We start from the raw sequence: 26,187 nt of genomic DNA, 5'->3' as shown, positions 1-26,187 counted from the left end.
AGTAGTACTTTGTATCCCATAGTAAATTGAAATCCAAAGCTTAATTGAAGTGTTGCTGTTTATCTGCATAGAGGCAAAGCTTCACTCAGTGTTTGTGATGTTCAGTGGTAGTAATCATCTGATTTCATAATAGTATTTCTTTATTGTATTTCATAGGAGTCTCTTGAAGTCTGTTTTATAGTCATATTCTTACTGAGTGAGACACTGTACTACCTTCCAGCTCATGAATAAAATGAAAGAGGACAACAACAGGGCGAAGCAGGACCAGATGAGGAAGAACAAGGAGATCGCCCAGCTTCGCAAAGCCTCCCGCAAGCAGGAGAACTACATAAAGAGCTTAGAGGCTGATAATAGACTTAAGAATGTCGTGTTGAAGAGGAAAACGGAGGAGATTGCAGTATTAAAGAGAGCTCCCAAGCAGGGGCTTAGTAATAAGGCGGCCGGAAGGCTTAGGAGAAGTGAGTTTTTGTTTTTGTAAAGTGTTTTTGCTGATTTGTGATATTCATGTCTAGAATCAAGTTTTGTTTTTGAAATCATCGCTATTATCATTATTATTATTCAGAAGATGAATCTTATTCTTATGGAACAAGCTCATAGAGGTGTTGAACTTGAAATTTAAACTGCTAAAGAATATGGGATTCATTTGGAAGAAGTATTAGAGGTTAATAGGAAATACAGAAAGAAAAGATCAGTTACTAGAAAAGAATTATTATAAATGAATACAGTGGATACAAATGGAAGTAAATTATAAAATTCAAGAATTGCTTAATGGTAGTAATGCATTGTAGCTTTGGATGAGCTTTTGAGGTTCTGGTTGCTCAGCATTATCAGATAGACACTTCACAGTCCACAGTCCAGCAGTGTGCGGAATAAAGGACCTCTAGAATTAATTCAATTTTTAAATATATTCAGCATTCCTGTATGGCCCCATTACATATTTCATCTCTCAACAGAGGTTGGAGCAGGACATCTTACTAACTTCTCGCCCAAGGTTGCCAAAAACAAGTGGCAGAATTTGGAACAGTCGATAAACAAGGTTGCGTACAACAAACAGACTGTCAGCAGCATGGAACGGGATATGGAGAGGTATGTTTGATAATTGTTCTATGTTATGTATTTACCTATTCTCTCCTTCTTTAAACATGCAACTGAAAATCTATGTGGACAGTCAACAGATTATAAACCCAAGGGGGCTCTGAAGAGAGAGAGAGAGAGAGAGAGAGAGAGAGAGAGAGAGAGAGAGAGAGAGAGAGAGAGAGAGAGAGAGATGCCAGAAAATGACACACTATTTGCAGCAGCAGCCTGCCTTTAGTGTTGTCATAGAGGACTGCTTCTTTGCCTAAAGTTGACAGCCAAAAATCTTGTGCAATATTCCATCATCCTCTCAATTAATTTTGCTTTTTGTCTTATAATTTAGACCCAAGATCTTTTCAATTAGGTGTCTTAAATATTCCAATCTTTTAACCTGAAATAGTTGCTTCAATTTTTAGAAATACTCCTCAAGGGAGCCTTGTGATAATGGGTTAGTGTAACTTGGTAGTCTGGCGACATTACTTGGTAATACATAACAATTATCTCTAACAGCGTATCTTTTGCTGGTTATGAGTTTTTTTTTTTTTTTTTTTTATTTTTTTTTTTTTTTTTTTAATGACCACATCACAGGTCCCAGTATATGCTTGGGTTTTGGCCTAAATTTTATATTCCACTCCATAAATCTTCTGACATTTCCCAGATGGCTGAAGGAGAGAGAGTCGTTGAGCAGGCAGCTAGAACGGGTAATGAGAAAGAGAGAGAGGTCGGACCCATCCGACATTGCCAGCTACAACGACATGAACGATCAGGTGGAAGCTCTGAAAGCCAACATCGACTACATTCACGAAAACATTCGGGAATGTCAAGAGAACATCATGAGTATGGAGGAAAGTAAGGTCAGTATTACATTTACGGTAGTACCAACATTTTCAAGATCATTTTATCAGTGGCATCCATTCAATATAATTTTGGTGGTGGTCAGGTACTTATACCAATACAGGTACTTACCAATACAGGTAAAGGCAATCCCAGGTTATTGGTGTACTCTGTTATCGGCGATCCGGTTTTATAGATCTCGTCTAGTGCCATAAAAATCGACGATTTATGGCACCATAACAGACTGAGTCTCAGCCTGTTATTGGTGCCATAACTTACCTAACAGAGGCACCATAAATGTGCTTATGGTGCTGATAACCAGTTATCGGCGCCATAAGCCCCATTTTGACAGCGTAAATTGTCAAGTTTCAGTTAAAGATTGAGTCTACCTTTTGTTTTCTATTAAATTTAGTTGAAAGTAGCTTCCTAAGGGCTTCCAGGTTGTCCCAATATTAAGTAGTCAAGATGATTACATGTAATTTTCTATTTTAATTATCACCCTTAAGAAATGCTGTAATTATTTTAAGATTTTATTTATGTTAGAATAACAGAAACCTAAATAAAAAAGTAGCCCTTTGCAGGATATCTTCAACATGATCATAATATCCCTTCATCTAGTAGGCTATCCTTTAATTTAAGTAGGTTCTAAAATAGTTTTTGAGTTAACGAAAGAGCCTTTTGCCCATAGAAACCACTCCATATGTCATAGAGCACCATTTCGATAATACACTGCATGGGCATAATTTACATATAGGATATGCATAACTAGTTTCCAGAAAGCAAAAGTACTTTTCAGGTTCAATCTGCACCTTAGTAGTTGCCAATTTGAATGAAAACTAATGGAAGTGTTTGTAGTTTTCAAAGTATCCTCAAATCTATGTGGAGCAGACAAAGAAAAGAACATTTACAAGCAGTCCCTGGGTATCGGGGAGGGGGGGCTCTGTCCCTGGTTATCGGCGGGGGCTGCGTTCTGACAGCTTGATGACTGAAAATTGGGAATTTTAGTGCTGATAACTAGTTGACGGCACCTCTGTTAGGTATGTATTGGCGTCGATAATCGGAAATTGGCTCTAGACAAGCACCATGAAACCAGATTGGCAATAACTGAGGAGTGCCTGTATACAATGAACGGTTTCAGTAAAATGCCTGAGAAAAGAATAAATAATAGAAATAAATATACTACTGTACTCTTAATCCTTCTCTCTCACCTCAGGAAACTTCGGAGCTGCTTCACTCCGACAACATCACCTCCGGCTTGGGTGTCGATGAGTCCCACTACTTAATTAATAAGCTTATAACCATGACAGTCTCCCAGGCTACTCTGGCAGCACAAAGACAGGCAGAGATCTCGGAACTGGAGGGAAAAATGAAGCAGGTGGGTAGAAAGTTTTCTTATTTCTATCAAATTTCCAGCAGGAGTGAAGTGTATTTGCGGTTTTTTTACGCAGTAACCCTTCGTCGTCCAGCTGTGTTGATTTCGGTCTTTTACTTCTTTCTCTCCATCTTTTCCCACATCTATGCAGGGTCGATGTTTCTGACAACTTTCCTTCGCCTGGTTCAGTCAAACATGTCCTCTGACAACTTTTGTCTCTCAGATCTTCTTAAACGACACCCATCCATCTTCACTTCTGGTCATGCCACTGCACTCTTCTTTCTACAGCTTTCTTTGATAGCTCTACGACTTTGGTAGTTCCCCTTATTCCTTCATTCTTCATCCTATCCAGTCTTGTCACTCCACACTTCTCTACTGCATCCAATTTCTTCTCTTGTACTCTCTACTGGCCTTTTACTTTGTACCTGCTTTATTTGGTCTCTTAACTGTCAACTTCTTTAATGGTGCCTTACTTTAGTTTCCACCTCTCATTCAATAACAGTTCCTTCAAATATATGTTGTGACTGTATAAATGTGAATCATCTGCCTAATCCCTTGATACATTTTCCTCTTGCAAAAAACTGCTCAGAGAACATAGAAAACTTTCTTGGAAAAATGTTCCTCATGGTGAGGTATAAAGTACTTACCTTCGATATTCCTCCACGCTTGATTTACAGTACGAACAGACGACAAGCGTGCAAGAACAGCTCCTGGCACATGTTTTAGGGGACAAGGACATGGAAGTGTACAGCTTGATGTCATCTCTCGTCGCTGCGGAAGACAACACGCCTGCGTCCACCGAGTCTTCCAGATCTAATTCTCCGACAGATGGGTAAGAAAGCCACAATTTTGCTTATTTTACCACTAAATTCTAAGGATTTATGATAAGTATTTAATTAAGATTGGTTTCTGACCTATCATTTAGTAAGTATAAACTCTTGCTTGAGATCTCTGGTAGAACAGTGAAAATCCAGTGAAAGTACTTGAAAACTGAATACTATTATTTCTTCCTAAATGAATAATATTGCATTAACATTAAGTGAGGGCTTCCTGTATCCTATGAATAAAGGCTTTCCATATCCTATACTGTAGCAGGTTTAATATTACTCATGACAAGAATACAGTGTAATCACAAAAGGCCAAATTTCTATAAACTTGCAGATTCCAAATCAGGAAGACAATTCACATGAAACGAGGGCTTCATATAGATGCAATAGATTATTAGTGTGTTATTATTATCATTATTAGTGTACTCACACTTCAAAAGTGACAGTAGTTTAAGAGGAATGAGTCCATGAATTTCCAAACCCAGAGATGTTCTATATTGTCCAAAAGCTCAGACCAAGGTACCTTCATTTTTCATATTATTAAAGTGGTCATTTGTATTAGAGGCTTCCCTTTGACTGAATGACCACAGTTCTGATTGTGGAGTTTATTACCTTCAAGTGAATGTATGTGTAATTCCCTTGCTGTAATATCCTCGCACTGAAATGTTAACTGTCAGGCTAACTCATTTTTATGATAACGGGTCATCAATAAGTAAATATTTTTGTGGTCTGAACATTTCCCCTATACTATAGGTACATGTCTCTAACACTGAATTAGTGTGTTTGTGTGTGCAGTGTTAATGTGTGATTGATTGTAGGGTCAGTCCAGTTAATAATGCATTGTCCATCTGTACTTTCCTTGCCTTTTGATATTAACTCCCCTTAGTCTCAATAAAATCTTCCCTTAATTGTCATGTAAGGGTTATAAAAAATCATTTTTATTGTCACCTAAATGTTATAAAAAAGTAATTTTTATTGTCACCTAAATGTTATAAAAAATAATTTTTCTAAAGCAATTTATATTTCCTTAAATTTTTGTTAGAAATGTGTCAGCTCCTTATTCTCACCATGCAGAAAACTACTTCCGTTCCTCCATCCCTTCCCCTTCCTGTCGATTTTCTCCGTACCTTTTTATAATGTTTCTCTGATCGCCATTTTGATTTGTATTTTGCTGCCTTTCGTCATTAAACAACTTTCTAATTTCAATTTTACCTTGCTGCTGTTACTATGATTGGAAAGGAATGCAGCAGCATATTTTATGTTATATTGTATCATATTTTTATCCTGAGAAACCAGATATTGTAGACAAAAGTTACATTCCTCTTGTTGCAGTAGGTTTGAGGATGTTGCGGTAAAATTGTCATACAATATGGCATTTTTATCAGAACTTACCAAGTTGCCTGGCTGCTAAATCCACAAGAGGTTATTGAAGGCCCCTTCTTAGTTTGTTAACTGCCCACCCTGCCGTAAAATAACTTTTTGCCTGTGGAACCAATGCAATAATCAGTGGCTGAATGGAGCCTTCAAGAATTTAAGTCAAGCTTTGGAGCATTTCTGAAAAAGCATTGATATCTTATATCACAAAAGTTGTAAACATGGAATTTGAAGACCTTTCAAAGACTTAGTTTTAAAAGATAAAAAGATACAGTAACTTATTTGGTAGATTTAGATGTCTGTTTGCAAGTCCTGAATGAAGTAAATGATAAGTTTTTTACAATAAATATAAGTGAACTTGTACTATGCAAACATAGTATACTTTCTTCTTGAAAGATTCACCAAAAATGATAAAAGAATTGGTTGTTATTGTAAAATACTGTATGTATTAGATAAAGAAAAAAGAATACCATAACCTCTTAGATTTACATAAAAAAAAACATTTGGGACTGTCATATCTTGAGACGAAAACTGGTTTTTGGAAATATTGTAATTTCAAAATCCTTGCGTTGAGCAGTCGAGTGGATGCAACTGCCCTCAAATGTGCTTTAGCTCATAATATCCTTTTTTTTTAAACATGACTCCAAAGCATTGTGGTGCATTTGCCAAGTTGTATAATATATCAGGTATGTGCTTTCTATTATTGCCTTAAGGCTTGGCTTAGAGATATACTGCCTTTGATAAGCCCTCGCTTCAGTATCTGGCATTTGAATTTTGTGGCATTGGCCGTCACACCACATAACAGCATGTCATTTTATTGTGTGATAAGGGACCTTGCATCTCACAGAAGGAAACTTTCATATCATCTTCATCACCACTGATGTTTATACTGTATTTCAGTTCTCACTTTATGGACCAAGTTGCTGCGTTTATGTACATAAGTATCACAGTTTGAAATAATAACTCCTTAAGTACAGACCTTCTGTCAGTATTGGAGAGAAGAGTAATGTTGACTGAAATGATAAGATTTTTTATGTTTCTTAAAGAAACTGGATTTTCAATGTTCTACCTGTATGATATAAATCTTCATTGGGAACCACAGTCCTGACTTTTGCTCACAAAGTCTTTAATGTTAAACTGATGTTAGATTATTTTAAATAACAATATTAAGGAAGTCTTCCATTTATTAATGTACAGTTTTAGGCAATAATAATTTAGCATAGTAATATAAGTAAGATTATTATAACAAAAACTTGCATTGAATTCATAGTGTTAGACTACATTGCAGAATTATAACGATGTCCACTTATCTCCAGAGGCTTAGATTAATATTTCCGCTCTTGAATATAGATATCAGTAGCTATATATGAATTTCATTGGGTACGGGTTTGTTAACTACGAAAACTGGATCCGATAGAAGCTATGTACAATATGTGTTCAAATAACCATTTTGGAAGGAGTTAGTATTAAAAGTTGGAGCAGTTTTTATGATATTTGAAAGTGGATTTTGCAAGTTGTTTTAAAGCGCATAGCACAGTAAGATTTTTTTATAAGACTAGGATGTGTTTGGATGTCTCATGCAGCCAGGTGCAGTAAATCTTTTGCAGTTTAGCATTTTAGACATTTCATTTTTATCCTGTCTAATATTCACTTAGTACTAGCCTTCGTTTTGTTTACTAATTGACTGTGCTGCTTTCACAAACCTTTTTTTCTGATTTAACAATGCTGTCACAAGGGCAGTGTGATTTGTATATTACATTTGCTGTTGCTTGAATTTTTTTATTTATTTTTCCCATGTTTAATGTTTTTTGTCATACTTAGTTTACACTTTTGGCAGGCATTGCTGATTGCAGTATACAGTACTTATGTACAGTACAGTACTCATGTATAGTACAGTACTTATGTATTGTATGCCATACACTTGATAATAATTTTGATAGTTTCACAGTTCATGTATTGGAGTTTGGTTGAAAGCACCATTTATATTCCAGCAGTAATTGGTAATTTTTAATAAATTTTTAATGAAATATTAAATCAATTAAACAAATGGGTCATGACAACATTCATTTTCAGAAATACAGATAAATGTTTGAATATATAAACCCTTAAACAAATAGAAATAAGTTGTATGACCATCATTTATTTTAGAATCACACGAGAGATTTTCCTGTACCAGTTTCAAAAGGTGTTGGTTAACGTAACCTTGATACCTCTTGGAACAATTCTAGTGGCAGACGTATATACATATATATATATATATACATATATATGTCTCTGTTAAAGAGGCTCTTGTCAGGTGTCTGATACATTTTTGGAAGTAGAAGGACAGAGTATGACCCCAGAAACCCATCCCCCCACTCCCAAACGAACCTCTTTCCACCCTGTATTTTGTTGTTTTTTATTTTTTATTTTTGATCCGTTTGTTTCTGTTCTGGACACGGTTTTTTGATTGCTTAGCAGCCTCCACCACCCTCTCTCACCTGAAAAGCTTCTAGATACGGATACTTGCTTGATACTCATCTTACTGGCTATAGTGCATATGTTAGACGTCTTAGTTGACAGACTCGTTGCATCGCTGGTATCTCTAGTCTCCTGATACAGGGTGTACAGTCAGATATGGGTCTATTTCCAAAATCAGTGGGAAGAGGTGTGGTCCAGCTTGCTCGGAATGTGAGAGAAGTGGAAAACAGAAGAGCACGTATACAAAGCATGCCCCTGAGGTTCAGGCGTTGATTGTGGAATGAGGAAACGCTCTCTGCCGAAAGAAAACTATGACATGTTGCTAAGGAAAGGTCTTTTTTCTCTTAGGGGGTACCCACATAGCATCCCTATGTCCCTCCCTCCTCACCTGTACCATGTTTATTGCAGCATATAATCTTAGCTGGGAGAGAGAGAGAGAGAAAGAGAAACTTTAGAGTTAGTGGCATCAGCATGTATAGTGATCATGACATTTTCTGTCTCTCCCCTTTCCCCTGTCTTTGTCTCGAAACCCACACTTTTTCCCCCATGTATTCCCACTCCAAACCCCAATCTGTGATGTTACAACACCCTGTGGCCTTATTTTTCATCGCCAATTGCCAACGTCTTACTCAAATTCAATGCATGGTGATCGCGACCCACACTCAAATGCTTTTGTAAAATTCGCTTCACCACCCTTTCTCCTGTATCTTCACATTCCCTCCTTACTCTTGGTTTACCGTTGGCAAAATACCATGCATGTTCTCTTCCCTCTTACAAACTTCAATGGTGCAATGCTCCCTCTTCTGCCTGATCGTCATTTTACGTTCGTTTTGTTTTCCGTTCGTTATCACGGCCACTGTTTCTGTGTTTTACCCTTTCTGTTATTTTCCGCCGTCCTTCTGCTCGCATGTTGTTGCCCCCTTGTTGTCCCTTCTTCATTCCTTTCTTCCTTCCTTGTCCCCTTCTTCCTTTCTCCCCCCTTCCCCTTCCCCTTCCCCTCACAGCCTGATGGAGTCATCTGCCACTTCGCTAGTCTTCTCATCCGATTCCCTAAAAAGGAGGGACAAAGCGCGGCGCAAAACAGCCACCACAGAGGACATGCTCTTCAACAACGGCTCCGAGAAGAATGGAAACGCCAGCGGAACGGATGCCAGTGCCAACACGACTCCGGTGGGAACAATAGTAGGTGCCATGCCCATCGTAGCGTTGGAACGTCTGGCTGCCGAGCGGGCATCTTCGGACCGGATGAGCAGGAGCCACGTTGGAGACAGGATGACCACAAGTCTTGAGGGAACTCTTGGTGAAGATGGGCTTTTGATGCCTCCACCTTCTGGGTCCCACAGGGCCGTCCCTCGGGTCACGTCGGCTCCGAATCCTCTCAAGTAAGTAGGAAACCCGGTACCACTCTTGTATAGCTTCTCTTCCCTAATATTTATTGATACGTCGGCTTTTAAATTAACGTATCGTATTGTGTTGGTGTTTGCAGATTTACTTTATAGTTATTAGGGTCACTAATAATCAGACAGAGAACTAAGTGGTGCTGTAGACAACAGGTTGAGGTATTTGGTAACTTTTAGAAATCATCTACTTGGCTTTTCCCTTTTTTAATTTGAATTTTTGTAATCCTTCTAGTTTCACTATCTTTTTAATAGTATGAGCTAGTATTTTTTTTTGTGTGACTGCAGTATTGTATTTATTTTCAAAGTAACAAATTTCCATTGGTTGATTTTAACAAGAATTGGGCTGTGGTTACTTTTAACAAATTACTAATTAGTTTTTGACCTGTTGAGATTCTCAAATAGTACAGTACTGTATTCAGTATGTATATGAATCTGATTTGGGTGAGGCAGGCCTTATCCATTTATGTAGTAAGACATATTTACTACTTATACATTTTTGAAAGTATGTAGTATGGATATATAATCACTGGAGATCCTTGAATCAAATTTTACAATTCTTTGATAATATACATCATTAGTTAGGCATGAGATTCGTCATATATTTGATAAATTTTCTAAATATGTTTTGGAAGTAGTATGGCTTTTGATGGATTTCCAGATTACATAGAGCTTTTGGATGATATATATAGACATATGGGTCACAATATTAACATGTTTCCAAGCATTAGTCAAAGCTGCTTGCAGGATCTTCATTAACCCACACAGGACGGTAGCTTTTTACTTGAGAGGTCTCCCTTCATATATAGACATTTTAAACAGAAACCAATTCTAAGACTTCGTGTAAGTACAGTACAGCAGATATAAAGGTGAATTGCGCTTGCGTTTTGATTAGCCATTTATTTCCATTGCTGCCGTTTGTATTGGCAGTGGCACGGTTCAATGCTGTTCATAGCTTAGTGTTTTTAATTTTGAATGGAGTACAAGGTGCAGGCATGATGGTACATTTTTCCATCTTTCCACTGTTAGGAAAACGAGGTCATTACTCAACACACTCCTCCTATTATTGTGCATCAAAACTGTCAGATTTCCAGATGATAGTTTTTGACACAAGATAATTCTTATTTAAGAAACCTTTCATCACCCCTTCAGCCCTTAACTGCAACCCCTTTCATTCCTTTTGCTGTACCTCCGTTCATATTCTCTTTCTTCCACTTTACCTTCCACCCTCTTGTTACACCACTAAAACCTTTTGACTCTGAATTTCCCGTTTAACACTGAATGACCTCGTAGGCCCAAGAGTCTGTCTGACCTTTGGCTGAAGTTTTATATTCAAATTCAAATTCACGCTCAATACATCTATAAAATTTTGTACCCCATAAAACTTGCCTTCCACCTTGACATTTTATCATTAACATCAAACTCCATTATATTTGCTGTATGCAGGTTAAGGCATAACATAATCATATTTTAATTTCGGTTCGATAGTTTTCATACCACTGCGGATAATTTTGACGCTTATTTCTTAGACTTAGTTAGTTTTGTGACTGTGAAAGCGTTTTTTTTTTTTAAATATCTCTCTGGTCAACATTTTAATATCTATTTTAATCAGTGTTTTGAGTACTGTATTGTGTTCAGCCATTTTTCTGTCGTTTCCCTTTGTACTATGCATACTCAGCCCATATTTTTTGTCTTGTCCTCTATGTAAGTCTCCATTAAATTTTGTTCTTAGTTGCATATCGCTTGTAGCGGTGCCATCGCTAGCACTCGCAACATTATGATATCGTGGTCAAGCCAGCAATGCTCTGCCACTTGAAATTGTAAAGAAGTTAGATCTCTCTCCTGTCTCCTGATTGGTATAAGTAGCTGAAGCTTCACAGTCCAAAACCCTCTTTGAATTCAAAGTACTACTTGTAGACCCAGTATTATAACCTGGCACTAACCATTGGTTGATTAGTGGAACACACCCACACACAATCACTAACCTAAGGCCTTGGCTTGGGGCTGGCTTGGCTTACAGAAATCTGATGACCAATCGAGCAGACAAATCATCACCCATTCTTAGTCGCAAGTCATACGAGCGCCAGGAATCCACTTCTCCCCGCCTGGGCAGAAGGTCCCTCACGTCTCTTAGCACGTCTAATCTAAATTATTCGAGGCAAAGCTCAGTGTGAGTAGTTGACGACAGTTTTCACTACAGCCAGCGTCTTGCAGAGTTTGAATGTGTTTGAATTTGTTTTCCTTTTGTAGTTTCAAGTCACTCTTTTCTAACTGTTAACAGTGAATTGGGAACTTGTTGGAAATTGTCTGTGTGGTGGTCTTATCAGTCCCCACAAATGCTCTCATGATTCATCTTTGCACAGTTTTTCCAGTAGCAGTTACCGCACAGAAACTATCCTCTGACGTTGCAGCACAACAGATTGACTAACTAACGTTCCATTTACTATAAACAGAGATAATAATCCAGAAATGACCCCTCCCACCTCCCCTACGACGTACCGGCGATCGACTTCTCGGGAGGAGAACGTCTTTTCGAGGTTGACTTCAACCACCTCCTCTACGCGGGAAGCGAGGCCCGACACTGGCGTGATTAATCCACATGCTGGCAGGGTAGGTATTACGTGCAGTGTTCGCAGTCCTTTATTTCTAAAGAAAAGTAGGAAATAAGTCTGGAGGCTAATTGATAAACAAGTTTATACTTAAAGCTGAGAGTTAGTTGATAAACAAGTTTGTATTTCAAGCTGGAAGCTAGTTGATAAACAAGTTTATACTTAAAACTGGAAGCCAGTTGATAAATAGCTCTATACTTTAAGCTTGGTGCTTATTGATAAAGATATTTATGCTTTGTAAAATTTTGTCTTTTTGGTAAGAGTTTGCTATTCGTGAGGAAAACCATGTACCATGTATAAAAAAAAGTTTGCAGTTGAACACAGGCTAGAAAATCAATTTGTCCTACCACTTTTCAAATTCCCAAAGTATCCATGATTTTAGAAACATATGTAAGCCAAATTTTGTGTTCACAGCAGTTTTTAAGTTTTTAGTGTTTGTTCCTGATTTCCTCTTATTACATAAACCACAAATATCCACGACTTTAAAACCTTCCATACACTAAATTTTCATTATGGAGTAATTTGTAAATCTTTCATTTATCTTTGTGATTTCCTCTTAGTACGTAGACCAAATTTTCACTATACACCAGTTTGTAAATCTTTAATTTCCATTCGGGATTTCTTCTTAGTATACATAAACCAAAAATATCCACAGTTCAGCAAACAAACAGCCATCCAGAATGTAAATCATTGGTAAGGAGGGTGGTGTCTGTACAGCAGTTTGTAAACTTTTAGTTTTTGTTCATGATTTCCACTTAGACTTAAACTTAAAAGCTATCCTTGATTTCAGGTAAGCCAGCGCTCTGTCCTAGCCTGTACACATGTAGCTCAGGGTCACTCTAAAGCTGTTCTGTCAGTCTATGCTACTGACGACCTCCTCTTCTCTGCATCCAAAGGTAAATGTTTAAATAGTTTTTTTATTTAATGGTAAAATGTTGAACTACTGACCCCTTTTTTAATGCTGAATGAGATCCTTTTCCATCTGAGACTAAAGTAAACCTCTATTCATGAGCGTATTTTCTTATTTAATGATGAAATATTGAAATATTGACCCTTTTTAATGCTTAATGAGGTCTTTTTAATCTGTTCATGGAGAATTCTTTTACTTAATAATAAATTATTGAAATATTGACTGTAAATTGATACTTAATAAGGTCTCTTTCACCTTCTGAGACTACGGTAGTGTTCTGTTTACGATAGCTTAAGTAAAAGAATGATTTAAACTAAAAGTTCAGTTTTGACAAAGGCAAATGCTGTACTGTATTATATTTTTATATTGTCATTATTTTTTAGTTTAGCCAGACGGCTGACTGCGCGAAAAGACTATCATAAGATATGCCTGAAGGTTTACTGTACTATCTAGTTTTATCAGTTTATGAAATCCCAGAAATTGAGATCAGTGATCACAGAAAAGTTTGAATTCAGAGCTCAGGGTGTGTATACCCATAAGATCAGTTAGCACATTTCCTCAGATTCCATTTATGGAATTGAGTCTAATGTTTATTATAATCCTGATTATCTCTAAACTCAAGGTACTTTGTTTTCAGATCGTACTGTTAAGATGTGGGATTTGGTTAGAGGGCAGGAAATCCAGTCATTAGGAGGACATCCCAACAATGTCAATTGCGTCAGGTACTGCGAATCGCAGCGAGTTTGTTTTTCTGTTTCCTCGTCATTTATCAAGGTACGGAATTTAGTTTTTTACTTGTTTGATGTAAGAGTTGGTGTAGTTTAAAGGGTTATGCATGTGAAAAGTCTTAGAGTATGTAGAAAGCAGTGAAAACTACATGTTTTTCCTACATATGCTTCAGAAATACCAGTCACCATTGTTGTTGACTGTATGATGAGAGCATAATTTCCTTGCGCAGAAATCAATAGAAACGGAGAACATATGAGTAACTTTTGATAAATGTTGATCAAAAACCTTAAAGTAATCTCCTGGGATAATTGCCATTGTTTTTGGTTTTGTATGATGCAAGCATAACCTTATACAGAAACCAGTAGCAACAGAACATGAGTCGTTTTTCATAAATAGTGATAAAAAACCTTTTATTTTCCAGAAATACATGTAGTACTGGTTGTTAATGTTCTTGATTTTGTATGATGCAGTTTCTTTTGCAGAAAGTAATAGCAGCAGAGAATGTATGAGTAACTTTAAATTAAAGCTGATAAACAGCCTGTGCAGGTGATATTTTCAAGCGAGAATAGATTGTGGTGTCCCTAAAAAAAGAACAGGTCAAACATATTTAAGCAAAAAATGTTCAAAACATTATGTTTATTGAAATATCTTCACTTTCAGGTCTGGGACATCCGCGAGAACCCCGCCAAGTGTAACAAGATGCTGACCTCATCAGGTTTGGCCTCAAGCGGCGTCACGCAAATCAGCACCCAGTCCAGAACGTTGCAGATGCCCCCCGGAGAGACCTTAATCACGGATATTGCCATATCGACATCTACTAATATCTTGTACTCTGCAGCTGGGAATATTGTCAGAATATGGGACTTGAGGAAGTGAGTTTCTTGGTATTGTGTCTGTTTATGGTACCTTATGTACTGCCTTTCTGAGTTCTTGATTTCCAGTAGTGTGTTACATAATTAAAAATCTCCTATAGCCAGTTTTCCAGTTTTAAAAGTTCCTGTTTTGTAGTAGTACTCATGTATGCAATATTGTGTTCATTATATTTATCAGTGAATTAATCATTAACCCTTAAAGGACAGGGTAAAAAAGCAATATGCAGCAACCCAAGCCTGGTAAACTTTGAGGTCGGTAAAAAAAAAAAAATGCCATAATGGAAAGAGGAAGATAGGCAAATGCACGTGGTGTAAGAAAAAAAATTATAAAAAAAATTTCCCTACCTTCAACAAGAAGTTGAAAATTACTACTATTGACAACCCATTGTGGGGCCTATTATACAAGACAGCCGTAAATTTTACAAAGTTATATATGATTCTTGTAATAAATAAATTTATTCTATTTTGTAAAATTACAATATCAAAACAGATAAGAAGTAATATTAGTAATAAATTCTGAGCATATTTGTTGTAAAATATTTACATAAATTTACAGAGAATGAAGATGCAATAACCTTTTTGGATATGCTTTTTTTTGCTAATATTCCTTTGCACTTTTCTTTGCAAAATTACATTTATAACTGACATACTATCATAAAAGATAAGAACTAAAACCAACAGCAACACCTTGGTTTATTTATGAGCAAATTTATGAAAAGATGTCATGTAAGACAGAGCGGCACTACATCCCCTCTTGAAGTCAAGACCCCAACTAAGCCCTGAGCTGCTGCCAAGTCTCTCATATTAGCCAGTCTAAAAGATGCCATTAGTGAATTTATGGGCTATAGAAGTAATGGCACCTCTTCCCCGCCTGATTCTTTCCAAATTGATGGCAAGTAATATTGTTATTCACCATGAGTCTCTGTCATCTAACCAAAACCTATTTTTGCTACTCATGTGAGAATATCTGTCCATTGAGGGTTAAAAGCTTGTTGTGTAATGCAGTCTATCATTGAAATACGTATTACTATTTAATGACATAAAACTAAATTCACTACGTATTTCCCGTCTTCTCTTTATTCCCCATCAGGCACACAGCTGTAGGGAAACTCGCAGGGGGTCACCAGGCAGCTGTTATGTGCCTTGCTGTTGACTCGACTATTCCAGGCCAAGACGTCATTGCAACTGGGTCAAAAGATCATTATATTAAGGTATGACAGACGTTTGCAACGCATGTACGTATATAGATAGATGGAGAAGTATAGGAACCAGGGATATTACAAAGAGTGGTTATAGAATTGTTTTGTTAGTACGTACAGTATTGTTCATTTGGGAGAAGTAAGTCAAAAGTCCAATCTCTTTTATGATTTAGCAATGTAGATAGAAAAACAAATAGCAAAACACTAAATATGCATATGTAGTATGTACTTATCAGCTGCCTTATTAAGATTATATTTTTGATCAGCTGCCTTATTAAGATTATATTTTTGATCAGCTGCCTTATTAATATGATTTTTTTGTCTATGCTACCATCTAACATGCAGTACATTTTTAGATATACCATTCAATTTGAATGTAAAGTGTAAAGTAGAGCTGTTATAGCTGTAAGATATCTAGAAAATATTGAAGTGCAGGTATAATATAGTCCATTGTTAGTAAACAGACTTTGTTAATTAAGTCTGAAAGGCAACTTACGTATTATTTTTTCAGGTATTCGACGTCGCATCCAGTAACTCTGGTTTGGTTAACCCAAGGCTAAATCTAGACCCTCCGCACTATGATGGCATCCAGTCCCTGGCATTGTATGGCGACACTCTCTTCTCAGGATCTCGTGACATGTGTATTAAGAAGTGGGACCTGCAGCGGGGTGAGCACGTGCAGTCATTGAACAATGCGCACAAGGACTGGGTGTGTGCGCTTTGTTTCACACCAGGAGGCCAGATTGTTCTCTCAGGTAAGTCTTAATTAATCAGGATGAAAGGAAGGTACGTACTAGTAGTCTTTCTGCAATTACAATTAAATTCATTCTGTTTAGCATCAGTTATGAGGATGAATACATTACAGTAGCTGTAATAAGTCAAGCTTTATTGACCCCTCTGTTTGCAAATGACTCATGGATACATACTACAGTCATGTGCAATAATTTTATCAGTGCCAAGTACTACTTATTTATTCAAAATGTTATTGTTGTCAATCCAATAAATTGAATATTCTTACATTAGCTGTCCCCTTTATGGTGTAGACGTGAAATGACTTTCTCCTTTGTGCTGTCATGTACCTTAGTTGCTTGAACTTCAGTTGGGTCAATGTCTTCGTATATCTCCTTTTCTTATAATTTCTTGGGCCTTCCTGTCCTCATGGTACTTTGTATCTACCATATTTTGACCATTTTTTTGTCAGTCCTTCATGCTATGCCCAAACCATCATAATCTTTGTAATAGGGTCTTTAAAGCCTCTACATTCTGGTGAAGAATCTTAATGTTCCTCGTGTAGGTACTTACTTCCTCTCGGTTACAAATCTTCCTGCCCACCCTGACAATCCAAATATTTCCCAGGTTGCCGTGGGGGAGTCATCAAAATGTGGTCGGCTGAAAGTTGCCAGCTGATCGGTGAATTGAGAGCGCACGCTTCGCCAATCAATGCCATCACCACCAATTCTACATGTATCTTTACTGCGTCCAAGTAAGTAGTAACTTTTTTATTATTATCCTGTTGAAACTAGAGGCAGTTGGGGAACTCTTAGCAGGAGAATTGAGGCACCCGTGCTAGTTTTAACAGGTGCCTTTTTGTATATTGATGCCAACACGTGGTGATGCTTAGTTTTCAAGTTTTATGATTTACCTTTTTTAAACATAATTACTTATGGTTTTGAAGTCTTAAGCATTTTTCTTTTTTCTTGAGATTTGGGACAGGAACTGACTTAAATGAGTAATTTTCTTTGTTACCCCTGGATCTTCTCTCTAATCTCTGCATCCTTCTTACGCCCAATCAGTGAGGGAGATATCCGCGTTTGGAGACCCCTCGTGGGTGTAGCAGCTGGCAGAACTTTTGAGCTGTCTCTCTAAGCTTCCTCTGAGCTACGCGGCAAAAGTGAAGTAATATCAAGTGTGCATGACATGACGATGATAAACTAGCTTTGGAAGACATTATTATTTTAGATTTTTACCACGAGTTTTTGTTCTATTTTTGCCTAGCTACTGAATGTTCTAATCTACATGGGAGGCTGTGTACTGTTTACCCTTTCGCTACTTCCGTCACTCTTTTGTTTGTTTCTGTCGTGTGTGTGGAGACGAGTTTGTTGTTGTTTGTATGTTTTCCTTAGAATAACTAATTAAAACAAGACAGTTTGGAAATACGTTTGTCCTAAAACCCAGTGTGTCTATGTCGGCAGCAGTGTGTAAAAGCAACTATTATCAGCAGCATGACACCTGTGTACCTTGTGGTATGGTTTACATACAGAAGTCATGATGCGCTTTCCTAAAAGTTTATTTTTTAAAAGCGGTATTCTCTTAAACTCCACAAATTAACTTCACACTTAATGCTATTCAGTAGTGCTGTCTTTTGAAGCTTTTTTCAAACCAAGATAGACTTTTTATCAAGTATTACTACTTAAAAACCCAGAGAGCATGGCACTAATAAAATGTTTATGATGAAAACACTTGAGCAAATGAAGCGAACAAATTGAAATTAGATGTAGTAGTTCGATAATCAGATACTGAAACAATTTGCAGATGATTATACAACCATATGAGACACGACCTCTGATTGGGAGAACAGAATGGATTTGAAAATACCACTTATGGCAGAGACAGGCATTTATTTTTGAAAAAGTAGTCAGCTTCAATGCCCATAAAACTGTGAGAACTGTCTTGTGTTCCACACTAGGCATACTGTCAGCTGTACCCCGTGCAGTGTCAAAGGCTGCTACACCAGAGACTTAACATCAAGAGTGTCTAGAAAGAATGGCGTTAACTGTATGAACACAGCCTTGGTAGATGCGAGAGTAGTTGAGAATTAATGAGAGAAAGCAGATGATTATTACCTAGGTATCAAATTGGTGTTAGAACATGAGAGACGTTTTTGTCATTTGAGAATGTGAGGAGGAATATAGGCCTCAGACCTGTCCATTAGCCAGACTCCTCCTCAGAGGATGACGGCAAAAAGAATCTTAGATCTTTGAGGCCATGTGGAAGTATGTATGAGGACCAGCAATTGATATAAGGCTGATTGATAGGATGGATGTTTATACAACCGCCAACAGCAGAGAGCTGATTAGGAAACAGTGATCTTGAATCTGAAATATTTCTTCTGTACACGGTTTTTATACTGTGCTACATAGTGTAATTTTTGAAACTATGTTTATGAATAAAAACTTAAACACTTTCGTTTTTGCCTGTTTGATTTTGGAAACTGCGCTTTGTAGTTAGATAGTTGCTATCTTCATTTTTATTTGATGTTAAGTTACATGAGTTTTATATCTGATCATTTTTAAGAAATTCAGAGATTGACTAAAGCCTAAATATGTTTAGAATTTCAGGAAATGCAAAACAAATCAATATTAGTTTTTCTGACATGCAAACTTCACAAATGTGTGAAAAATTGCGGACTGTTAGTTTCGAGCACACTTTTGTTTTGCAGGAGACGAGGAAAGGTAAAAAGGTCTTAGTTTTAGCCTGTGCTTTGAAGCCTCCTGTTTAGATGAGCATGCAAACCCTACTGTCAGAAGCTCAACACAATTTTGTTGACTTCTCTTCAAAGTCCCACAGTGAATTTTCAGCAGAAAGGAAGTTTTTTTTCTGATACCATTTTTATTTTGGAATCCATAGTTCCATCTTTTTCTTAGCGAGGCATTTTAAAGAGTGTTACCCCCAGTATGTTGGCTTCTGTTTTTGCTCTGATAAGTTACTTTTGTTTTTGTCTAGGTTACCCTAAGTGCTTTCTTTTTTCTTTTTGTGGGGTTATACCTTACAGTGAGTTGAATGTTTTAAACCAAACGACACCAGTGTTCTATATCTAGTTATGTCCCAAATTATAAAATCTTTATCAAACATCCAGTTTATGTACGTGTAAAGTAAAAATGCTGTCAGTGATATTTTAACCAACTGGTTTTTATTTCAGCTTTTATACTTGGACTTTCAAATCTCATCTGAATTTGATACAAAATATACATATGTTCTAGTTATTCCAGAAATCAGGACCTTCAGAAATTTTTAAATACATATTATTACAAAAAAAAAATGTTATCAGATTGTATCTGTTCCATAGTATGACACTATTTCACCCATAATTACAGAGTTATTCCTTAGTTCTGTCTTTTGAGACTGTTCCATATTTACTTAAGTTACTGCTGTTTTTTCAAAACCATACAATACTTTCAAGGTTTTTTCTTAAACATGAACTTTGCATTTAAACGCATTATTATTTTGAGTTAAACTAGGCCAACGTCATAGCATGTTTATAACATACATATCCCATATTTTATTGAGCCACTAGGTTTCAGAAAAACATACGTTTTGCATATCGCATTGCTACTTGATTTAGTCATCAAAGAATCTGTTAGCATACAAAGATGAGTTGGAATTCCTCATGTTTAGTGTGTTTACCGGGCCAGTTGGAAAATATCATAGTATACCTAGGAAATTCTTAAGGTAAGGTGCGTTACTCTGGTTCAACATGTAGCTCATTTGAAAGGAACCCGTTCTTTTTGAGGACCAAGTATGTAAGAGATTAAAAGCATCTTGATGAACGCTTTATTTTATGTTTTTTAGCTCAAATGTTTCATGGATTTTTACAACCATTCATTTTGATAGTAATGTTTTCTGATAAGGAAATGTTTGACGAGATTTCAAGGAAATATTCTTTTGATATTCATCTGTTAAGGAAATGTCTTTTAACTTTTACTATAGTATAGGTTAAGGAAATACCCTCTGACTAAATTTAAATAAGGGTACTATTTTATCTCGTAACTTATAACAGTTCATTCTTCAGTGGTCAGTTTACTTTTGATTAAATAGTCAACATTGTGTTATATTTTGTAAATAAATTTTCCATTAAGACCAGAAGCATATATGATATAATTCGTAAATGACAAGCAATAATGCAGTTGCTGTAGTTTAGCTATTATTTTATTGATATCTGGACCCTGTTAAGATGTAATTTGATGTATAATCGTAGGGTTTATTCGTTTACCATAAGTTAGAAATGATAGCACACGAAAAGATAATATTCTGATGGCTTTGTTTAGTAAGCGCAGTGACAAAGCTCAATTCAATTTGTTGTTGCCCATAATTAGGTAGCTCAGTATTTTAGAATGAAAGCTTTGAAAGAGAATTAAGGAGAGAGAGGGAGAGAAAGAAAGATTATTGGCCTACCTGAATTTAAGTTCACAAAGCAGTGATTTCTGATCATTTCCATCAAATGTTTACTGTTCTTACCTAGAGTACATTCACAGTTGTTCAAAGTGAATGTGTACATATTGTTCAGTCGGTGTACTTACTGGTAAAAACCCTGTAGCATCAGCACTGATGAAGTCTGCTATATATAAATTAAAATGTCTAAATCTTTGAAGTTCTGTTGTAGGTGTTTGTTTCCTGAAAGCATTCAGCTTTGAAGTATGACATTTGACATATATAGTTAGCACTTCGAAATGATATGTAACATAAAAAGCAGGCCTTGAAAATGTGTCTAATTCTTTTCAGAATTGAAATCTTTGAAGTTTGACTATCATAGGTTTACATAAAACTTCTTAACAACCTTTACCATTGCAGCGATTGCACCATCGGCATGTGGCGTATGAGGACGAGTTACGACGTTTCGCCCGAGCTTTCCGACGCTTCGTGACCTGAGGTTGCGCAGCCGTTTCTGTGGGATCCTGCATTTTAGGGCCTGCGTTTGTAAGTAACGGCTTTGAATCTGCTCTCCTAAGAAAAATGGAAGGAAGCTGCAGAAACAAGTCTCCAGTATCTCATGAAGCTCTGAAAGAAACTTGACAGTTTCTCATGAAGAATAACTTAATTTAATTCACAGCTCTTTCTGGAACACAAAACGTTCGTTCCGCGGAACTGAGATGATAATAATGTAAGATGTTTAGAAAAGTGACCAGTCTCACATCTATCTGTAAAATATCTTTCCTTGACATCTGTTATTGTTGTTGTAAGATCAGAGTACAGATACCACTAAATACCAGAACTTATTTTAGAGGTTATCTCATTTTTTTTTTTACTGTGCTGCATACTTTGCTGTCTGCAAAACTTCTTTAGCAGTACTACGTAAGTAATTTCAGTGTAAGGTGCTGCAACTTCAAGGTTTTATTAATGTATTTTTTATTGATAGACATTTTACAGTTTTAGATGCGAAATTTTTAAAGATTGTTGTTTTAAATGATTATATACATTTCTCTTGTGTGCAGGTAAAGTTACTGTATTTGTCAAACTTTGTGCATTATTCTCTTCTTTGTACCATTAAAAAATATGGTAGTTTGAGTTCTGTAATACAAAGAAAGGTCATTCATATGGTCCTAGGCAGCCTTGATAATTAGGTACATAGTTATATTTTAGTTAGTTTCAATAATCATTTGCTAAAGTAAAAAATAGAATGGTTTTTAATTTTATGCTACAGTGAATGAGCCTTCACCACTGGTTGGTGTGCAATCATTTACCTAAGATTTCTGCTTGCACGTTGAGGAGCTTCGTATAACTTCAAAAAGAAGACGACGAATTACACTCGAACTTATGGTATTATTGACACGCGATATTTAATTAACACTTTTAGCGATACCAGTAGACATTTATGCGAGAGAAAGCAGTATATGTAATTTATGTGTGATTGTCCTAAGCTTGTGGTTCGTCATGTGCCTTGCTTTGTGCCTTCTTAGAGAAGGGTGTTATATGCATTTCTCCATCTTGTTTTTACCCAGTTCGATCATAAACAAACGCCTCTCGATTGTAAGCCCTGTTAAATGTCGAGGTCGATGATACGTTATATAACACTAGTAAGCAACTTGCATTGTGTGTTTTCCCCACAACTAAGAGTTATGTGAACTTCAAGTTAGCAATGCATACTTTCATCTCAGCCACTATATATATAACTCCGTGTGATGACATTATGTCTGTTATTTATCAAAATTTTCCAAAGGCAGACGCAAATATCTATCTCATCAGTATAAGCGTGAATGTAACATATTTCACAGGATAAATATACTATAGAGAGTGAATTATGTGTAATCTGCACTCGTTATAAGTGCAATATAGAGGAATATTCTTTTTTCAGCCATTGTGCATTTCCGTTTTATGATAAAAGGATCATAGTTCCTCAGAATGAAAGGTGAGTTTGCAGGGTATTATAGTCTTGTGAACAGTAATAATTAGTGTCTATTTATCTATTTAAGAAGGGTAAAACTAATATCATTACCCGAACTCCCTTTCTGATCTTCCAGTACTAAGTCGTGGTTTTTGCCTTTCATGGTCAAAATCAGCGTCAACGGGACTTCAAGCTCTCATGGTGTCTAGTTTCAGTAGTTTTAGGGTCGTAAATAATACATCTCCCACAAAGATACCATTATTTAAAATAGAGGAAACCATATTTTACAGATGATTGTGACTGGTCCATTTCTCATAAATCAAGAGGAAATACATTTCTTCAAAGAAGCACATCACTGAAGATTCTTTTTCTTGATACCACTCGTATAACGTATATTATAATAATAAACTTTTGCCTCCAAATGGTTCACACACACACACACACACACACAAACACACACGTCTGCAATGTTATGGCGAGATGACGTCGTCAAGTCACTCGTTATAGTTGCTGAAATAGAAATGATAGGTTAATTTGATTAGGTTTTTCCTCCAAGTATTGCTTGTGTAGTAAGATAACAAAAGATAAATTTATTGTAAGTGTTCTCTATAGGTAAATTTAAGATCCTGGCATGCGGGTGCTGTCTCCAGTTTGAACTGGTGTGCTCTGGTACTGTTTACAGTTTGAACTGGTGTTCTCTAGTGCTGTCTACAGTTTTGACTGGTGTACTCTGTCACCATTCCCCCCCGTGTCTGCCATTCCATTTTTATTATGACGTTAGGTTGTGATTTCTTTAAAGACGGCTGTGTGGTTCAACCTGAAGCACATAGTAGCCTAATTCTTTCATTTAAAAAATACGGAAGATATTTGTACTCTTTCACAAATTCTTCCTGTGTTTTATGTATAGTTCTGTATAGATTTAATGCTAAATATCCCCCAAAAAATTAAAGAAAAAAAGATTTTGGAGCCAAACTGTTAAGCATTTAAGGAGTTACTTTTGTATAAAATTATTTCTTTTTTAGTACGTTTTTCTCTTTTTTTGTACATTTTACTGACTTGACTTCATGTTCTGTAAAAATAAATACACTTCATAATTCATCTCATTAAAGTACAGTTTCTTAGTGTCGACACTTTTTTTTTAAGTACAATCTCACTTTTAACTTGCTTCTTTTAACTCTCTTTTAACCTAGTGGTTCACAGCGATTTGTGAACACTGCAAATTAGAAGTAGAATGTAATGTTTTCATTCATTTTCATTACAATAATTGTACCCGTTACCCAATACTGTGATAGCTTTGTTTCATTGTTATGTATATATATAAACTGTCCTCCTTGTTTTACTAGAGATATCTCTCTGTCTCTCTGCAGTTATCACTCAGAATGTTGAAAAGAAATACTATTATCAACTTTATCTTTGCACGTCATGCTTATAGGTTAGTGTGCCTTAATGTGCAAGAGATTTTATTTCCTTTTTGTTACGTGTGAGTTTTTACCAATTGGGAATTTCACGCGATGCATAGTCAGTCTCTTGGTCGATCTGTGATATGCCAGATTCTGAAAGCCAGTGCGGTCTGAACGATGATGATATAAAATTCTTGGAAGATGGATGGTGGGTAAAGAGAAATCTAGCACATGTGAGAGAAAATAGGACCAAGTGATTGTCTTACTTTCTTTTCTTTTATTCAGCATAACGAGGATAAATATTTTCTCGTCTTTACTTTTCATCGCTTCCCAAAATCCCCACACAGTTTGTGATACGGCATTATATGCATTCCATGGGTTGGATACCAGGAAGGCCCTTAGCAGCTCATACATTTTAAGATTTCAAATCCTACACCTCGGACTTGTATTCACTGTCACACTGCTATCGATCGATCTTGTCGTATGTACATATTTGAAGATGTTCTGTGAACAGAAGTATTTTTATATAGTGCAAGCCAAAAAATGTTGCAATTGTAATGTCATGCTCTACCCAGAACAAGTAGGTATGTGTAATATGTACTAATAAAATGTTAAACCAGTTTTTGTAATGTTTGATTGCACCCAATGTCATCGTTGTGATTTTAGCGTAGTGGCTGACAGTAACAGTCTCAATTGTGTCTTGACAATTTGGCTTGTGATAACAAGCGAATCTTTCTTTGGAAAGGTTTAATGTTTCAAGGAAGGAAGAGAATTCCAAGCTCTGTAAGCAGATGGGTTGAAGGACAGATTACAATTGACCCCTGAGTTTGTAACTTCCAAGGTTAAGAAAGTAGTCACTCCGAGAATTAGAGGCTCTGAAAAGAGTAAAATTGAAGACGGTGGAAAGACCCAAAAAGAAATCACAGAGGACAAACGGAGACCTGGTTTGGTGGGAATTTGAGACAAAAATACACAAGAAAGAAGAGGGAAACTTTCTGAAGATGTGGACAGAATTCTGAAGGGTATTTTTGTGCTCAGAATGTTTGTTGAGTATTGGAAACAAGTGCAAAGATGGAGACGACATAGCCGAGGAGGGCATACCATAGAGTTGTAGAATATCATTAGTAAAAGATGATTGGGAAGAAAGTAGGAGAAAGAGCAACCACATGGGAATGAAACCAAGCTTACTAATTCCAGTAGTTTGTAGGTGGGTAAGACAAAGGCACGTTGGATGACATGTTAGTTCAATCGAAGATAAGTGTTTATTAGCATGAAATGTTCTTTATCTTTTTTATATATATGGGAAACTGTCCTGCACTTTAATTTTGATTATACATACGGGGAGTTTGCTCATCACTCGGTGTATTGGTCTAAGATTTAGGTTAAACCAACCACATGTATAAGTTCCTGAGACATGTGCATGTTGTAGCCCTATGCATTATTTCTTTTATCTAAACCACAAAAATGAGAGACAGTTTGAACATAAGAGTTGCAAACAGTTGTTTTCCGAAATGGGAGCAGTTTAATTATGAAAGTAGGCCAAAGCATTCCTAATTTGAGAGATTCACCCAAAATGACAAAAAATTTTAACACGTATTTAGACCAAAATATCTAAAAGTTCATTTCAGTGCCATATTTGCATCAAGTTTTAGTGCCATGTTGATTTAGAAATTAGAGTAGTAATACAACAGAAGCTTTATAGACAAAGATTCTGAGTTAAGATGAGGAAAAGGGTTAACAAATAAAGTATCTATCATGAAAATATTATGTGAGAAGCGCAAAAGTCAAGGGCAAGAGTTGTAATTATCATAGACAGGCCAGGCCTAGAGAAAGCGTATGTTGAAATCAGCATATTGATAATGAAGCAGCAATTGCCTGAGCCTCGTGAATCAGTTTATTACAAAACCACAAACTTTAGTAAATCAATAACCAGACTCATTTCATACGAAATCTAAACACACTTTAAATAATATAATTTACATAAAAAACTGAATGTCAAATACCAATATTTCTTCCTAACGACATCAAAGT

The 26,187-nt window shown here is 36.4% G+C and overlaps 1 protein-coding gene across 8 annotated transcripts in view; it reads left to right on the top strand.

The window, feature by feature from the left end:
- The window catches only part of LOC135205012 (kinesin-like protein KIF21A), a 40,073-nt gene extending 15,295 nt beyond the window's left edge, over positions 1-24,778 (top strand). For 4 of the 8 annotated variants that reach the window (XM_064235255.1, XM_064235256.1, XM_064235251.1 and 1 more), the window contains 15 exons: positions 221-458; positions 954-1,086; positions 1,733-1,928; positions 3,122-3,283; positions 3,958-4,112; positions 8,946-9,323; positions 11,359-11,508; positions 11,792-11,948; positions 12,738-12,843; positions 13,495-13,631; positions 14,247-14,458; positions 15,549-15,669; positions 16,169-16,412; positions 17,014-17,140; positions 21,226-24,778. In XM_064235255.1, coding sequence (XP_064091325.1) covers positions 221-458; positions 954-1,086; positions 1,733-1,928; positions 3,122-3,283; positions 3,958-4,112; positions 8,946-9,323; positions 11,359-11,508; positions 11,792-11,948; positions 12,738-12,843; positions 13,495-13,631; positions 14,247-14,458; positions 15,549-15,669; positions 16,169-16,412; positions 17,014-17,140; positions 21,226-21,298 — 2,589 coding nt within the window. In that variant the 3' untranslated portion in view covers positions 21,299-24,778. Of the gene's footprint in view, positions 1-220; positions 459-953; positions 1,087-1,732; positions 1,929-3,121; positions 3,284-3,957; positions 4,113-8,945; positions 9,324-11,358; positions 11,509-11,791; positions 11,949-12,737; positions 12,844-13,494; positions 13,632-14,246; positions 14,459-15,548; positions 15,670-16,168; positions 16,413-17,013; positions 17,141-17,450; positions 17,554-21,225 lie in introns of all 8 variants that reach the window. The other 4 variants (XM_064235250.1, XM_064235249.1, XM_064235253.1 and 1 more) reach the window with 4 other exon arrangements.
- The last annotated feature ends 1,409 nt before the right edge of the window (positions 24,779-26,187 follow it).

This window comes from Macrobrachium nipponense, chromosome 48 (assembly GCF_015104395.2).
Source record: "Macrobrachium nipponense isolate FS-2020 chromosome 48, ASM1510439v2, whole genome shotgun sequence".
NCBI classification, from domain to species: Eukaryota; Metazoa; Arthropoda; class Malacostraca; order Decapoda; family Palaemonidae; genus Macrobrachium; species Macrobrachium nipponense.
Note: the sequence above shows the minus strand (reverse complement) of the source record. Positions and strands in the feature narration are given on the sequence as shown.